Consider the following 16,912-nt stretch of genomic DNA (forward strand, 5'->3'; position numbering starts at 1 on the left):
ATGTAATATTGTTTAAATATTAGTTTATTTAAATATTTGCGTATATTAAATTGTTTAAATAATTGGAAAATTATTGAAAGTATTAATTTATAAATCTTCACTTTTAGAAGAGAGAGTTTCGATATTGACTTGTCGGAGTACAAAGTATAACTAAATCGGTAATCCTCAAAATTAATCCTAATCCCGAATATGTTGATATTACACAACGACTTCAAGATCAATATTTTTAAGTATTGAAATTTTTAATTATTTCAAGTTTCTCGCGTGCTACGATCTTTATAACATTAAATGCACGTACTGTTGTTTAAATATTAATTTACTGTACTCCTTGTACATAAAAACTTATTTTAGTAATTGCAAAATTATCGAAAGTATTAATTTCGTTTTTTTTTTAATATTAGATATAGACAAACACCTCGTATTTAAAATATTACATTAAAATTATTCTGCTAAACTTATAAGATTTTTATGTTTCTAATAAATTAAATATAACAAATGTGCTAATTTTTTTATTATGCTAATTATATAGAAATAGATATATTTACAATAAATAAAGGGATCTATTGTATTATGCGCACTTATTTCAATTGTATTTTCGGAAATCGTACGCAATCTTCGATCCACTTAGCTACAGTAAGCAGGCATTTTTCTTGCAAAGGTGGTGCCATTAATTGTAATGATAGTGGCAATCCCTTTTTAGATAATTTTATTGGTATATTTACTGCTGGAATTCCTGCCATATTTGCTGGTTGTGTACAATAATCCTGAATTATACACTGTCTCTGATTATCAAGTAATACAAATTCATCATAAATTGGAGCATCTGATAGAGTAGTAGGTGTAAGTAACAAGTCAATATTACTGTCCCATACTTTGTCAAAATCTTGAGAAATCAATCTACGTAATTTCATTGCTTTTACGTAATATTGTTCATAATTTTCTTGTAACAAAAAAAAGTTTCCAGTTAATATACGACCCTTAACAACATCGTTAAAACCTGCAGATCTTGTTTTTGTGTACAATTCAGTTGCCGAATTTTCTTCATCCGCACGATAACCATATCGAATGCCATCATAACGTGCCATATTACTTGCTACATTGCAACAATTTAATACAGAATAACATACTATAGAATAATCTGTATGTGGAAGAGAAACTGGAATTACTTTAGCACCTGCTTCCTCTATTAATAAGGCAACTTCATCCCAGCAATTTTGTATTTCTTTGCTTATTCCATCAACTTTATATTCTTTTGGTATACCAACACATAAATTACTTATATCAATTTTCTCTGGTATTGAAAAGGGCTCATAATCTTTTTTTATAGTAGTAGAATCTGTATCATCCGGTCCTGCTATACTGTTTAGAATTAAAACAGCATCTTCCACATATCTGGTAAGAATACCAGGTACATCCATTGAGTTTACCAAAGGTATAAGACCATTTCTTGAAACTAATCCATAAGTTGGTTTTAATCCAATCAGACCGCAGTAAGAAGCAGGATTACGAGTAGAGCCTCCGGTGTCAGATCCTATTGCCGCATAACAACTATGAGTAGCTACTGCTACCGCAGAACCACCACTACTACCACCTATAAAAATATATGTTGTTCAATCCTTTCAATTAATAAAAAAAAATAATAATAATAATAAGAAACGTACCTGCTATATGCCATTTATCTTTGTTAGTAGAATATTGTATGTTTATCTCTGTACCATCCTCATATAAATAATACTTAGACAGTATTTCAGAACCCCATAGATTTATTGTTGGCCCATAATATGAATCAATTGTTCCTGAGCCCATAGCAAATTGATCAAGATTAGTTTTGCCAACCAGAACTGCACCAGCATTTTTGAGACATTGATAGACGGTAGCATCATATCCAGGAACAAAATTTTCTAACATAAAAGAAGCACAAGTCGTTGGCACTGCTTTTGTACAATAATTATCTTTGATTGCAATAGGAACACCATCGAGATCACCCAAAATACAATTTTCTTCTTGTCTAGTATCTGCATTCTTAGATTGTTCTTTTGCTACATTTTCAGTTACTGTGATATAAGCATTCAGTGGTTTAATAAGCGACGTAAGATCGATAGAAGCTTTGCAAATATCGGATGGTCGTACATAGCCAGCATTTAATTTCTGTCTTATACATTGTATTGATAAAGATAATAAATTTTTCATTTTTTAAGGTTAAGTTCGGCACTCACATGGCGTGTGCCGTGTGTCGTGTGTCGTGTGTCTCTTTATATTATAGAATTTAGAAAGATAAATTAAAATTAGAATAATTGGTGAGTCTAAATTATTTTTATATACAATAATTTTTTTTCTAATCATTTATACTATTCATCCCCAATTATTTGTAAGATGTAATACGTGAAAAAACTTGTAAGAACATTCATAAGAATCTAACCTTACATTATTTTATTTCTTTACATTCCATTTTTTTTAGATTTTATAATATTGATTTAGACAATACAAACAATGCAAACATTATACCTAATAAATAAAAAATTATATTTATACTGTTTTACTGTAAATAAATCAAAGACATTGCATTCATAAAATGTATGAATTAATTAGAATGATTTCAATGTAAACCCAGTTGTACAATACGCATAATCGTAGTATTTGTTTTTGTTCCAAAAAGAAGATAATGATACTGATCGTAATGGAATGGAACTACAGTTTGTAAACCATCTATTTGATGTACAATCTTTCTTTGGAATTTCTGAAAATAATCATCAAAAGTATTTGCATGGTGTGTGTGTGTGTGTAATATAATATATTCAATATTTGTTGCTTACCCCAACAAACATATATTCATAAACATAAAATTGCCCGTCTTCTGTGGTTACTATAACGTAACCATCATTATTTCCAATCTCTAAAAACATAGAATAAATTGATAATCAAAATTATAACTAATTAAATGAGACACAATGATTTAAAAATTACCGCCAATATAGAAACTCTGAATCTCGTTGATAGACGAATCATAGAAGAAACTTTGATAATGATAAAAATTATCAAATTTATAATCGTAATAATAAATATTTAAAGCGTTCATATCGAGATCATTAATCATAATGAAATAATCATCATCGTTCGATAAACTTTTTACACAATTACTTTTTCCTGGAAATCTTCTTAACAGAACGAACTAAAAAATAAAATAATAAAACAATTATCAAATAAATTAATATAAGTAACGTAATTTTAACACGTTCATACCATCGAAGTAATAGAATCTAATTTATAAATTAATGAACCCATTTTCGTATTTCCATCGCAAGCTATAACAATATACACATTATTATTTATTTGTAAAATTTCAAGAGCTGATGCACCATTCGTTCGAATCTCTTGATGCAAAGTTAGACTCTCATTTTTTAAATTTAATCTATAAATAAACGAATTCGTATCGTGTTTTTTCGTTGTAGGATTATAATATATCGCCAAAGTTATATATACTTGATCTAAAAAATAATTTATTTATTTATTATATATATTAATATATTTTCTAAACAAACATTTACCATTATGAATGAACGTTTTCGAATCTTTAAGGAAACCCATGGCTTCAATAATCGAATATCTTTCCTTGATGATATTAGCTGTTCCAAGTTTTTCATTGGACATCCATGAAATCGTAGTAACTTCTAAATCCGTTTCATTTCGACTGCATTGAGCATTGTAAGAAACACTACTGGTCGTTACATCTATACCAAAAAGATTGTTTGGTTTATAAAAATGTTTTACAATAGAAATATTGTTGCATCGCCAAACACGACTATCATTTTTTGTTAATTCAGCAACGTATTGCAATGGACAGGAACACTTCTCTGGTAATCCACAAAAGCTGCCATTTTGTTCACCATACATATTTAATTTTAAGATCGAGTCAAATATAACTACGTCGATCTTTTTAACTGTCGGTACTTCGATCTTCAAACGATCTTCTTCTTCCAAATATGCAAAAACACTTGGTAAAGATTTTATAATAGAAGTTTCGTTTAAAATAGCATGTTCGATAAACGCTGTATTTTCTTTCAAAGCAGATATGCTATGATTTTCTAAATGATCCAAATCGTTGACTAAATCACTTACGTTCACACCGTTTACTAATCCAGAAACGATTATGTTTTTTGGAATATCTACATGCGATTGAAAGATCTAAGAAAAAAAGTACGATTTAATAAAATTATCAAGAATTATATTAAATCTCAATTGAACTTACGAGGTCTCCGGTGATTATTACGTTTTCATCGTTCAAAACACTGTTAGAGAATTCCTCGTTTAAATTGATATCATTTATCAATGGAATCTCGACATTATTATTCACTTTTAAATCATTTATATAAGTTTTTTTACCAGAAATAATTTGGGTTGTTTGTAATGAATTTATAACTAGATCAGAAGTATCAATACCATTGATCTTCTTTATCATAGCATTTCCTAAACATTGATAAGAATAAGATGATATACTCTGATGTATTAATGCAATAATATAATAATGTGATATGTATATATACCTGTTACTTCAACTCGGCCTTGAAATTGTATATCAGAAGATATAACATGATCTTTGCTAAGCGTTACACGATTCTCTACGAATTCATTAAAATCAACGTCATCGATCCTCCTCAAAAAAATATCTCCGATAACAACGAGATTTTTTATATATGTATTATTTGGTAATATTTGATTAGAAAGAACCAAATCCGTATTCAACGTATCGTGAAGAGTATCGTTGAAAACGAGATTATCGATTATGACTTCGTTTAAAAAATCAATCGGTCCTGATACAATATTTTTTTCATATTTATTAACAACCGAGGCATTTAATTCAATGATATTTATTCCATTAATCGTTACTATATCGATCACGTCTTGTGTCTTCAAAGTATTCATCGTTAAATTATTTTGGAAAACTTTTTGTCCACTCAAAACAATTTTCTCCGAATTTTCGAATACAGCGTCTTCTATGGTATTTCTAATCTCATCTATACCTTTAATATCTCCTACGAAGAACGAAGTACGTAAATTTTTTATGAAAGTTACATTACCCACAATTTCTTGCGGTGTATCTTTCCTAAGTGCTTTTTCGAATAAATGTGATAACGATTCAGTGGATTGATTAGAATTTTCCCATGAAATATGTCCAGACACGTTCAAATTATGTAAGTTTGTAGAAGTTAAAGAGATGGGGCTTTGGTATAACTAAAAATATCGAAGAAGATACTTAGAAATTATTTTTTAAAGATAATTTATATTATTTTATATTTTTTACCTGTTGAGTATCATAACCATTCAAACTTCCTACACTAACATCATTATCGACGAAGAGATCAGTAAATGTTACATTCCCTTCAAAAATAAGAGGTTCATCTATCCACATCAATTTCGAAGTGTTCAGTTCATTAACATAATTAGCTTCCATATTATCTGCACGAATCGTGTGGAACGTAAATCTTCCTGGTATTTTTTGTGAACCTATCTTTGAAAAAATACTCGAAGGAAGTGTATCGACTCTGAAACCCTCTAAAAAATCCATCGTTATGTTCTGTACAATTAATTCTTCCATCATTCCTGTCGGCAATGATATATTTTGCAATGCTATTTTTTTCAAATACATTTCAGCTGAGTAATTAGCTATTCTAATCACTTCCAATTCCTCGCTTAATACTAGATCATTTTCAATAATGATTTCTTCCATGATATCAGCGATCGTTACATTTTCCAATTCGATCAAATACGAGATATTTTTTCCATAAAAATTTTCGATCGTGATTTCTTCAGCACGAAATTTCGGTGTTCTGATCAATTCTGTTTCGTTTACCTTGATCGGTATTTTTAAATAAGGAGAAACTGCTCGATCATTGAGAAATTCAAGATTGAATTCACGTACGATTGCACGTTCTACTGAAATTGCAGGAAGATTAATGTCCTCCGACAATTTCAGATTTCCAGTGTTATTCAAAATTATATCGACGGATATATTGTTATAATAATCGGTTATCAAATGATGTAATTGTAATTTTTGGACATGTAAATCACCGCGGATTATAATACGATCTTGATGAACATCGATGCTATTTAATTTTGTTTCGTTCACGTGAAAGACGTCGTTGATATGTAGATTTTTAAAATGAAGATTTGTGAAAATCGACGGAATCTTTTCGACTGTGGTGTATAAGAATTCTTCCTCGGTAAAACCATTCAAGTATTTAGTTTCTAATCGATCGATAGTTACACCGAAATCGAGTGAAACGTCATTTCGAATTGTTTGATCGGTCGATTTTGTCCACATGTTATGGAAAATCTCTCTTGGTTTAACTTTTAAATTATCCATAATTAATTTTCCATTTTCTTCAAAATCAATTTTTTTTACTGCGATGTCACCTGATATTACCACGCTATCATAGATTTGAGACGGCGGAATAATCGACATTTTTGCATCTGAATCCATAATAAGCATTTCTGTTACTTCCATCTTATCTAATATCACTTCACCTGTAAATATAATTTCTCTCATAAAAATCTAACAAATATCTTTTATACGTACTCATTGAAATAAAAATCATAATAGGATACCACTGATAACATTTTCACGTGATTTCATAGCAAATTCGGATATAGGAATGCCATTAATATATTCTACATGAAGGGAATCAACTTCGAGCGTTTTTATAAATAATTCCTGAAAATTTTGATCGAACGCATTTGTCATCAGTAACGTGGATGATACCCCATTGTACATTTTTGTTTTAAGATTTTTCACCTCTACATATTGGTATGTAATGTTACCTAAAAAAAGACTTATTATCATTCGAGAAATTAATTAATTAAAAAAAAAAAAAAAAACGATAAATTATACCTGTAATCGTCTGATTGCCACCTATAATGAACAGCTGATCAATCAATTGCTCCATGTCAATTTCATTGATCTTCTTTACTTTCAAATTAGGTATAGAAATATTCGAATGGATGAGTATACTATTTTCATATAATTTTCTAGTACTATCATTCTCGCTGACTAATATTTTTTCATCTTTGTTTTCTATCGTTGCCCAATCTACGATTTCGTAATGCAATTTTCATTAACAGTACCTCTTTACAAACTAATATTTTTCATGATAAATTATAAAAACGTGTACTCACACTGATGAGGAATTCCGCAAAGAGAATTCACTTTGAGATTATGAACGATGATATTATCAGCGTATAGAGACGACGCAAATTGTTGATCATCTTTTAAGGATATGAGATTGTTGGATCGATAACTAACGTTATTTAATTTATCGATGGATATCGTATCGATTACCATTTCTTTGAAAAATGCGTCACCAGTGATATTGATCACACCATATAAATTATTCTTAGTGTTTGGTCGTAAAATATTTAATGATCTTTTCAACAGACTTTCGATCTTCGATTCAAGATCATCTAAATTCTTTCGAAGTTCTGATGGAGTAAATACTTCCTCTTCGACAAATAAATCGATCTTTTCTACAACACCCGATTTCAAAATCACACTTGGATATTCGAGCGTATCAAAAACATAGGAATTATTCTTTATCGAATAATTAGAGTACAGCATAAATGACTCAAATTTCCTAATGATAAACAATCTATTTTGTAATATTCTAACGATCTCTGACAAACATTCTCGTGTTGTGTCTGTGACCATTTGTTTATTCTCTATAACATAATTTGATAGTTAATCAATTGGATTACTTATAAAGATCAACTTGTAATTCAATCTGATTTACCATGGTAGGTTTTATTTTTGACATTTAAATCCCAAATCTCGACGAAATATAAGCCGTCGTAGCTTAATGTGGTTAATATCAAAGTTATGGTCTCATATCCACTATTTAATGCTTGCATATCCACTATGTTCCTATTATTATTTAATTTTCGAACACTTAGAGACACATAATTGGCCATATTTAATAATTTGAATAACTCCACAACGTCCTAGAACATTGCAATTTATTAGAAAGTGATTAGTTAACTTTTTACAATATATAATAAAAATTTATTTGCACTTACATTATGAGCAACAATAAAGTAGGTACCATCTTGTAAATATACTGTTTGCATAGAATAAAATGTTCTAATTTCTGGAATATCGATCCATTTTAACAATTCTGTACCTAAAAACAGATCGAAAAAGTTTTAATCCAAAACAAAAAAAGAAAAGAAAGAAAAGTAGAGATTAGATTTTCTAATACATTTGTGATACGAACCATCCCATAAATATACACTGCTTACTTGCATTTTATTTATCATTAAAACGAAATGATGATTATCGCAAGTATAATGATGAATAGACATCGGTTTGTTCGTAGGCAAAAATTGTATTATATCGATAGTATTCTCTTTGAATTCGTAAACGGTAGAAGTAACTATTGAATCGGATTTAGAATTTTGAGCAAATATTATAATAACCGATTGTTTATATTTAAACGTAGTGACCGATACAGCAGAACTGGTCATTATGTTAGTGTAGATATCCATGTAAGTACCAGCCCAATGATAAATACTGTTTTTAATTATTGATTAATATTAAATTATATCATTATAAAAGACATTGTTTAATATACTTAATATATTAATATATATAATAAATAATATATATATATAAATATTACATAGCGATGGGACAAAAGTTCCTAAATGATTTTTAAAAATCAATTAGATTTTTTTCGAGGCTTTTTAGATCTACAATTAAGCTTGTATTATAGTTTTGCAATCTCAAAAAAAAAAAAAATTAGTCTATAAATTACGAAAAATTAATTTATGAATTAATCTAGAAACTTTTGGCCCATTCTGTAAAATACTTACACGCTTATATCATCGACTAATATTAAATAAAGCCGATTAGCTTTGGTAAAGAAACAAGCATCGATTAATTTTGAATATATAACATGTTGTCTATGAATTAAATCTGTAATATCGTTTCCTGTGTACAAGCTGCACCAACCGATATTGTAACAAAGAAAAAGATAAAGAGTCGTTTTCCATTTAATTGTCTAAAAGATAAACGATTGATTATGATCTCAAAAAAAAATATTGAAATATTATAACATACGTAAGTAATGCATGTAAAACATACTCTAACGAATTTGATAAAATAACCCTGGCCAATAGTACTTTTTTCTTTAAATTTGAAAACCTTGCTCGAAGTAGAACCATTCATAAAAATATCCATAGTTCCATTAGTATGGGCGAATAACATTTGATTAAATGTATTTATTATTAATGGTGGATTCGTATCCCATATCGTATCCCATGATTTTAACCAACTCACATTGTAATTGTTAACAAAAACTATAATCACATAAATCTACTGTATATATTTACGATTTTTGTTTTCTTATTTTAAATTAGATATTTTTCTTTTTATATTAATTCACCTGTTTGAGATGCTTCGATATGACTTTTAGCTATATTAACTTTGGCCTCTCTTAATTTTTCACTCAAATATTCATTCAATTTTATGTTCGAACATTTTCCTAGTTGTACGATCGATCCAAAGAGAATCGCGAACAACTAAAAAAATATATTTTTATCAAAGAAAAATAATAATTTAAATATTTTATTAATCTTATTGATTTGCAAAAACAACTTACAAAATAATTCAATGTTCCCATAGTTATAAGAAAATATTGTAATAATCCTATTGATACATTTATAATCTCTCGTTATGACTGACTAAATCTCTATGATATTAGGAAAGATACAGAATTCTATAATTTATTCCCTTGTTTAGATCAATAGATATAGTATACAATATAAATATGTTTGTATGAAAAAAAAAAATATATATAAAAGTTATCTCAATGATATTTGATAATGTATAGAAATCAAATCTTACGCGCGCGCGCGCGCGCGCGCGCGCGTGTGTGTGTGTGTGTGTGTGTGTACATATAACGCGCGCGTGTTGTTACTTTTATTTGTTTATTTTTATCTATTTCTTATATTATTAATAATTGTTAATTATTATATAATATACGTGTGTATATATATAAAAAAAAATCTCTGTTGTGTGAAAGACGTCAATTTATTAAATATTTTATAATTTTTACATTATTGATAAATTTTCAAAGAATATAATGATTCTGGCGTATACCTGAAATTCTTGAAATTAGCTAAAAACTGTTGAAATTCTGGCGAAGAACTAATAATATATATCTTTTCCTTTCTTTTCGACCAAAAATTTGCCATTTTTAATTTATTAAAATTAATTGTTCTTTCGTCGTTATCATTGAAAACGCCATTTTGTTTGTATAAATATTTTACCGACCAAGAAGAGTTCAACATGTATTTAGTCGATAAGGAAGTGAAAATATTAAATATACTAACGGTATATCTTTGAGAGAATAAAGTTGATTGAAAATGAAGTGAACGACTTAAATTAATATAATAAATTAATTGAGATACGTGTTCACATTGAAAAACGTCAAATTCATTGTACGAATATGCAAACTTGTGTCGGTCATATGCATTATTATTATTATTGCAAATAATATCCTTGTGTTTTTTTAAATCTTTACTAATAATTTTTTGTTCATTTTGATTTTCTTCGAAAGAATAAGATAAAATATTTGATGAAGATTTCATTATTGAAAACCATTCTTGATTTGATTGCGTAGTACTCGACCATGTGTCATTACTTTCGAAACGTGTTGTTGATTCTCGATGTAAAATAGTGGAGTTTGTACTAAATGATGATAGTGTGTAATAAAAAGGATATATTGGTACTTGGACACCAACATTTGTCAATGTTTTTTTACTGGAATTAGGATTAAGTTTTTTCTTGTTGTCTGGCCTGCAACACACGCACACACACATACACGTACACATGATCATTTAGTTTTACTTTTTATATATTAAATATATACCAATTAAATTTTACTAACGTGTTTATAAATTTCTCTGATTTTCTTCTTATATAATCTTCAAAACATGTAGTAAATAAAATGAACCAAATAGATACGAAAATGACAACAAAAGTCGTTAATACTCTTGATTTTCTTATGGTACCCCATGATTTGTGACTTTGTTCAATAAAATGTGAAATACTCATTAAAGTACTTCTCTTTTTAATTATATTTTCTTGTGCTGTTGTCCTTGTTGTTGGAAATACCTTATCTTTGTCAAAATTACAATAAAACTATTTGAAGCAGTTATGTATTACAATGTACTCATTAAAATATTAGCTGTATAATGAATGGAATAAAGAAAATCATATTTTTATTTCGTCACCTTCAGAAAGTATTAATTCATTATTATAATACAGATCATTTGCACAAAGTGCTATCCATAGTCCTATACCACATAAAAGTAGTATACGCCATCGTACACGAATTAATATTTTTTTTAACATGTCCAAATATTTGTTCACACATATTTCAAAACATGAGCACGATTAAATATTTCTATATGAAATTATATCACATTAAATAACACCTTGTCAAATTTGATAGATTATTTTCTTATATAAAATAGAAATTATATCAATTTTGTTTTACGTATTAAAAAGTAATTTTGCACATTTAATTTAGTTGAGAAATATTATTAATTAAAAGAACTGTTTTTCCCTTCTAATAGATGATTTTATTTTTTAAAGGTTGAAAGGTAAAAAAAATGACATTCTACTTTTTATTAGAATAAACAAGAGATTTCCACATTTTATCTTGAATACTTAGGCGGTTAAAAATTGAAGCATCAAATCAAAATTTTTAATGCTTTTAAATTAACGAAGAAACTTAGAATGTGCAACTCTCTTCTTGTAACACGTTTAACTGAACTTAATCAACAACTTGCAACAATTGCTAAATTACAAAAAATGGAAGATGAATATGACAAAAATCCAATCCTATGTTGTAAGGTATATAATATTTGTATGTAATATATAGTATCTAGTATATCAATATTAATAATAATTTGTCTAAGATTTGTGATTGTCAACATCATATACTATCCACTGGAGAAAATAAGAAAAAAATACCATGTAATATCAACACTTGCAAAACACGAAAAAGATGTACTTGCAATAAGACAAGAAAATGTAAATTTTTTATTAATATAGATATTATAAATAACTATTTACTTTTATTTATTACATCACTTGCATAATAAAGATTTATTAATTAGCGTATAAAAAGGTTATATAGTACTATTAATAATATTACGAATTATTTTTACAATTATATTTTCTTCTTTCTTTTGTAAATGATTAGCCTATAAAAACGATGAAAAAATTAAAGAAATCTCAAATAAAGAAACATATGATGATGAAGCCATAAGAAAAGATGTATATATTACTGAAAATGGTAAATGAATTGAATAATATATCATTAAGTAAATAAAATCTTATAGACAATATTTATAGTATTTAATTAAATGACTTCTATCAAAGGACAGGTCCTTGATACAAGATTAGAAAATGTACAGGATTTAGAAAAAATACATTCTATAAGAAAGCAAATTACACAAGAAAATATGAACAATGATATATCTGCAAAACGAGATACGAATCATTCTGAAAAACATGAATCAGTCTCAAGAAACATTGATAATCAGAATACAGAAAATGAAAATGAAATTATGCGTAAGGCAAATGACACAGTGCAAGACAAGGATAAAAGTGTTAATACAGAAGAAATTATAAAACTATCTGATAACAATGATAAAAATGTTAATACAGAAGAAATTAGGATAGTGGCAGTTGACAAGGTAAATGAAAGAAATATTTTCAATAAAATAAGCTACAAAAGAATTCAAAAAATTGTCATTTATAGGGATAATGTAGATAAAAAACTGAAATCTCCAATTTTAGTTAAAGGATTATTTATAATCCAGGTTGATTTATCAGGATTTATCTAACGAAAAAAAACAGAAGAAAGATTTGGAGGAGAAATTGCAAAACGCGAAGCAACATTCAACAAAGTTGAAAGAAAATGGAGAACAACCAATATCTTACCTAAAAGATGCTCTACAAAAAGCTGAGGAGCAACTTGCGCAAGCAAAAAAAGAAACTATTACAGTTACAGCAGATAGAGACAAATTATTAAAAACTATATCAACACTGAAAGTAAGTATGTCAAATTTGTAAGATGAAAAACTAAAGATTTATTTTCTTAGGAGGAAATGGAGAATGCAGTTTGCAAAAATGTGTCTTTACATCGCGAATGCCAGGATTTAAAATGTAAATTGCAGATAGCATCTGAATGTGAAACAAAAACGTAATATACGAAATAATTATATTGTATAATTATAATTTTATTATAAGTATTATGTCAGATGTTATATTTTTATTTTCAAGTTGCACAGTTGTTCAAGACGAAGTTAACCTTATAAAATCTATAGTTAAACAAAAAGAAGAGATTTTACAGGCGGAAATAATTGAATTAAAAGGATTGATTGCAGAACTTACAAATGTTACAAAAATACAGGAGAGAAGAATATGTGAATTAAGTATTATTTGTAAAAAACAGCAATGCAGTTTACGTGATAAAAGTAAAACAATTATTGAAAAGGTTAATAAATTATTTTACGTTCTAACAGCTTCTAGATAAGTTTTACATAAAATTAAGTTTTCATAATGCACTTTTTAGGAATCTAAAATATTCGAAATGCAATCACTACTGAAGTCGTATAGTTGCAAATGTACAGGAATGCAAAATGATATTCAAAAATTAGAATCTAGTTTAAATAAAGAATCAAATACATGTAATAGTTTAAAAGAGGAGTTAGAACGTTGTAAGGATGATTATAATTGTATGTTGAACATTAAAACAAAAATTATAGAAGAACAAGACGAAACGATAAAAAAGCAGAAACGGGTAAGCAATTAATTGTAATTCTTATTGCAATTAATATCTGTGATTAATATAAAAAATATTGCAAATAATCACAGTATCAAATAAATATTTACAATCAACGTTAAATATAATATAATTTTTTATGGATCTATTACGTGTAATTCCAGAAACTATGTAGTACTTTTGACTACAGTAGTATTACGACACCTAACGCGCGTAATTCTGAACGAATCGTATTATTTTTAATTGGATTCTTTTAATTAAATATTATATTTCAAATAATTTTTTCACAGTTATTGAAAGATAGTGAAAATATGGCTGAACAAGCTGCTTCTGAATTTGAGGAAATTAGAAACGAACTTGTTCATGAAAAAGAAACATGTGAATCTTTAAGAATTGCATTGATTACTGCAGAAGTTCAATTAAATCAAGAATATAATGTGGAATGCAAGAACTGTCAAAACTTAATGGAAGAAATAAATTTGTTAGATCAACAAAAACAAAAATCATTAATTGCAGCAAAAGAAACCTTACGAAAGCTATGTGTTTCTGTACGGGATTACCAAAGGGAGTTGGTCTTTGAAAGACAACAGTGTAAATTTCTAACATTAAAACTGAAGGAAAAGCAAGAAGAAGTTGAATACATCAAAAAAGAGTATGCTCACAAAAAAGGACCAATTGTGCGCAGAACAAGTGACTTTCTATACTAATAGATACAATCGAAAGGATAAGATTAAAAGCAAATTTTATGTTTTTTGTTATTCAATTTATTAAAAAGCAAATTAATGTAATCAATACCAGAAATAGCTAAAAGTATGTTATTATATTGTTGCATAGAACTCTTTCCTTTATTAATTATAACTAAATTTTATTGATGATATTTTTTTTACAAATATCCTAACATTTCACTCTTCTGAAATTTAAATTCGATATCAATTATTTAAATATTAATTTAGATATTTTTACCCTCAATTCAAGTAATAAAAGATTAAAATTCTTTTTATACCACAAAATATTATAGTCAAAATGTAATCTCCAATTTTTGTCAAGAAAATATTTATAAAAAACAGACATGTCATCTGCTGTTAACGATGTTTTACCTTGTGCTTTCAATGTTTCTTGAAATTTACTGCGTTCCTGAATTTAAGAATATGTTAATAAAAATCTTATTGTTTTCTTAACGTTTATAAGAAATATTCATCAATTTTACTTGTATGAAACTCTTGTTATGTTTTGTCCAAAATGTTTGATTCCAAAGCTGGGTATCTTCTCTAGCTTCTCTGTATTTTTTCTCCAATGTAGATTCATTATTGGACTTTTTAAAAATAATAGGTCTCAAATTCGAAATAGGATCTGGATTTCCAATTTGATCAAAATTTATTTCATTTTGTGCCTTATTTATCGATGATTTCTGATGTAAAGCAAATGAATTGTGTGACAAAATAAATACATTACATCGTATTATGTAAACACCAAAGTACTACAAATGCTTACTGAACAAAAAGGACGAATTCTTTTAACTAGATCTTTTCTGAATAAGCAAGTAGATCTACTATTCATTTTTTATATTATTTACACTTGAATGTTTGAATCTTACAATTCCTGTAAAAATATATTAAAAAAACATAAACATGTGAGATAATTCTTCATGTCTACATAAACTGTTTCATTAACACGAAATCAATATAACGATTTTTTTTACAGTTTGTAATTTAAATTAATTCACATGGAGTATTCATATATCGACTAAGAAACATTAAAAAAGAATTGTACATTAATATCAATATCAATATCTAAGAAATATTTATAATTGACACCATATAAGATGTAATTTTTTATATGTATATTTGCATGGTAATTCGTAGTACTTTTGACTAATGTAGTCATGGTAAACTTGATATCTAACGCGCGAGATTTAAATGCATTCATTTATTTGTTGTTCATGTTAATCTGTGAAGACCATTAATCAGTTTATCTCAATGTCAAAAACTAAAAGGTAATATTGAAATTAGAATTATTTGTACAAAAGTAAAATAAACAGATGCAAAAGTAAATTCTCAATTACAGTTAAATCTTAATTCGATTTCAATTGCATTATTTATGTGTATTATTTTATTATATCATAGATATTCAGCAAATTATAAAAAACATATTATGTCAAAGCTCTGTAAAGCAAAAAATAGTTTGGACAGAAGAAAAAAATGTTGGATAAATCTGTTTAATAAGTATTCACAGCCAGTATAAAAAATTTTGATTTTTATATGAAATCTTCATGTTATTATAATTTATCAAGAGTATAAATTATTAATCTATATGCCATAGGTATTAAACAAAACAGAAATAAATATTAAAACGTTAATCCCAGAAAAAGATAATGCTGATATTTTAGAACTTAATAGAGAAAGTACAATTATATCTAAACCAGATGTACTTAGAAACTATTCATTGAGTACTAGAAATTTAATTCGTCATTCATTAAAGCATAAAAGAAATTATTTAACAACAGACTCATTTTTAACAAAGAGAAATTCCTCGAATCTTTTACCTACATCCAGAAATGTAACTTATTCTGACAGATATAACGGTAAACATACAAGTATGGTATGATGTATAAAAAATATTTCTCATACATATTTCATTAACACAATTTTTATCCTCTAAAAGATTATACATCAGCAAACACACAATTTAAGAACACAGAAAAAGTAAAAGACATCAGAGAATATCGAGACGACATAAATACGACATATCCAACAAGGTTATAGATTTGCATATATTTCGTATCATGAAAAATATAAATTAAAAGCTTTTTAATTTGATTTTAGAGTAATATGGAGTATTAGCAGTACCAGTCTATCAATAATAAATCTTGTATCAAATAAGATCATAAATATTAAAAAACTATATGAACATCCTACGTTTGAGAGTAGCACAAAAAAAGAGGATACTAATTGTGCAGCAAAAAACATTGAACTACAAGGAAGTAAAAAATTCTTTATTCAAACACGATTATTTGATTCTGATTCTGATTGAAAAAGTATAAAAATTTAATAAACTAAATGATGCAT

At 27.2% G+C, this 16,912-nt stretch overlaps 5 protein-coding genes across 6 annotated transcripts; 1 reads left to right on the forward strand and 4 right to left on the reverse strand.

The window, feature by feature from the left end:
* Nucleotides 1-128: 128 nt before the first annotated feature.
* LOC122633252 (glutamyl-tRNA(Gln) amidotransferase subunit A, mitochondrial) lies at nt 129-2,267 on the reverse strand. Its single transcript, XM_043820933.1, has 2 exons — nt 1,662-2,267; nt 129-1,591 (listed from the first exon to the last, which is right to left on the reverse strand). The coding sequence occupies exons 1-2, from the start codon at nt 2,188-2,190 to the stop codon at nt 579-581; spliced, it is 1,542 nt and encodes a 513-aa protein (XP_043676868.1). The 5' UTR covers nt 2,191-2,267; the 3' UTR covers nt 129-578.
* Nucleotides 2,268-2,360: 93 nt separating this feature from the next.
* LOC122633247 (reticulocyte-binding protein PFD0110w-like) lies at nt 2,361-9,892 on the reverse strand. The gene is made up of 18 exons (XM_043820928.1): nt 9,648-9,892; nt 9,432-9,567; nt 9,131-9,345; nt 8,860-9,047; nt 8,262-8,557; nt 8,065-8,168; nt 7,782-7,989; nt 7,171-7,710; nt 6,887-7,084; nt 6,604-6,816; nt 5,300-6,522; nt 4,542-5,229; nt 4,247-4,464; nt 3,546-4,182; nt 3,241-3,485; nt 2,965-3,169; nt 2,814-2,893; nt 2,361-2,737 (listed from the first exon to the last, which is right to left on the reverse strand). Exons 1-18 carry the CDS (start codon nt 9,666-9,668, stop codon nt 2,597-2,599), a joined length of 5,556 nt encoding a protein of 1,851 aa, XP_043676863.1. The 5' UTR covers nt 9,669-9,892; the 3' UTR covers nt 2,361-2,596.
* A 167-nt stretch (nt 9,893-10,059) lies between these two features.
* On the reverse strand, nt 10,060-11,481 carry LOC122633355. The gene is made up of 3 exons (XM_043821150.1): nt 11,284-11,481; nt 10,938-11,169; nt 10,060-10,846 (listed from the first exon to the last, which is right to left on the reverse strand). Exons 1-3 carry the CDS (start codon nt 11,402-11,404, stop codon nt 10,105-10,107), a joined length of 1,095 nt encoding a protein of 364 aa, XP_043677085.1. The 5' UTR covers nt 11,405-11,481; the 3' UTR covers nt 10,060-10,104.
* A 181-nt stretch (nt 11,482-11,662) lies between these two features.
* On the forward strand, nt 11,663-14,652 carry LOC122633597 (ELKS/Rab6-interacting/CAST family member 1-like). The gene is made up of 8 exons (XM_043821630.1): nt 11,663-11,908; nt 11,974-12,150; nt 12,445-12,650; nt 12,883-13,114; nt 13,165-13,265; nt 13,346-13,559; nt 13,638-13,865; nt 14,138-14,652. The coding sequence occupies exons 1-8, from the start codon at nt 11,792-11,794 to the stop codon at nt 14,552-14,554; spliced, it is 1,692 nt and encodes a 563-aa protein (XP_043677565.1). The 5' UTR covers nt 11,663-11,791; the 3' UTR covers nt 14,555-14,652.
* Nucleotides 14,639-15,630, reverse strand: LOC122633356 (COA8 family protein CG14806, mitochondrial). 2 transcript variants are annotated; one of them, XM_043821151.1, is made up of 3 exons: nt 15,339-15,630; nt 15,055-15,276; nt 14,639-14,981 (listed from the first exon to the last, which is right to left on the reverse strand). In XM_043821151.1, exons 1-3 carry the CDS (start codon nt 15,402-15,404, stop codon nt 14,781-14,783), a joined length of 489 nt encoding a protein of 162 aa, XP_043677086.1. In that variant the 5' UTR covers nt 15,405-15,630; the 3' UTR covers nt 14,639-14,780. The 2 variants fall into 2 exon arrangements, with proteins under 2 accessions (XP_043677086.1, XP_043677087.1); XM_043821152.1 differs by having other exon boundaries at nt 15,055-15,255; nt 15,339-15,542.
* Between the last annotated feature and the right edge of the window lie 1,282 nt (nt 15,631-16,912).

Source organism: Vespula pensylvanica, chromosome 12 (assembly GCF_014466175.1).
Source record: "Vespula pensylvanica isolate Volc-1 chromosome 12, ASM1446617v1, whole genome shotgun sequence".
Lineage (NCBI taxonomy): Eukaryota > Metazoa > Arthropoda > Insecta > Hymenoptera > Vespidae > Vespula > Vespula pensylvanica.

What these genes read in the sequence shown, in the direction of transcription:
- LOC122633247 (XM_043820928.1), bottom strand. Translation starts at nt 9,668, where the DNA reads ATGGGAACATTGAATTATTTT. An exon ending in ACTTTATTGTTGCTCATAAT is followed by an intron (nt 7,990 to 8,064) that starts GTAAGTGCAAAT and finishes GCAATGTTCTAG; the next exon opens with GACGTTGTGGAGTTATTCAA. An exon ending in TCAGAGTTTCTATATTGGCG is followed by an intron (nt 2,894 to 2,964) that starts GTAATTTTTAAA and finishes CTATGTTTTTAG; the next exon opens with AGATTGGAAATAATGATGGT.
- LOC122633356 (XM_043821151.1), bottom strand. Translation starts at nt 15,404, where the DNA reads ATGAATAGTAGATCTACTTGCTTATTCAGAAAAGATCTAGTTAAAAGA. An exon ending in GAATTCGTCCTTTTTGTTCA is followed by an intron (nt 15,277 to 15,338) that starts GTAAGCATTTGT and finishes ATTTTGTCACAC; the next exon opens with AATTCATTTGCTTTACATCA. An exon ending in ATAACAAGAGTTTCATACAA is followed by an intron (nt 14,982 to 15,054) that starts GTAAAATTGATG and finishes TCTTAAATTCAG; the next exon opens with GAACGCAGTAAATTTCAAGA.
- LOC122633597 (XM_043821630.1), top strand. Translation starts at nt 11,792, where the DNA reads ATGTGCAACTCTCTTCTTGTAACACGTTTAACTGAACTTAATCAACAA. An exon ending in AAACTATATCAACACTGAAA is followed by an intron (nt 13,115 to 13,164) that starts GTAAGTATGTCA and finishes TTATTTTCTTAG; the next exon opens with GAGGAAATGGAGAATGCAGT. An exon ending in CGATAAAAAAGCAGAAACGG is followed by an intron (nt 13,866 to 14,137) that starts GTAAGCAATTAA and finishes ATTTTTTCACAG; the next exon opens with TTATTGAAAGATAGTGAAAA.
- LOC122633252 (XM_043820933.1), bottom strand. Translation starts at nt 2,190, where the DNA reads ATGAAAAATTTATTATCTTTATCAATACAATGTATAAGACAGAAATTA. An exon ending in AGATAAATGGCATATAGCAG is followed by an intron (nt 1,592 to 1,661) that starts GTACGTTTCTTA and finishes ATATTTTTATAG; the next exon opens with GTGGTAGTAGTGGTGGTTCT.
- LOC122633355 (XM_043821150.1), bottom strand. Translation starts at nt 11,404, where the DNA reads ATGTTAAAAAAAATATTAATTCGTGTACGATGGCGTATACTACTTTTA. An exon ending in TGAATTAATACTTTCTGAAG is followed by an intron (nt 11,170 to 11,283) that starts GTGACGAAATAA and finishes ATTTTGACAAAG; the next exon opens with ATAAGGTATTTCCAACAACA. An exon ending in TCAGAGAAATTTATAAACAC is followed by an intron (nt 10,847 to 10,937) that starts GTTAGTAAAATT and finishes CGTGTGTTGCAG; the next exon opens with GCCAGACAACAAGAAAAAAC.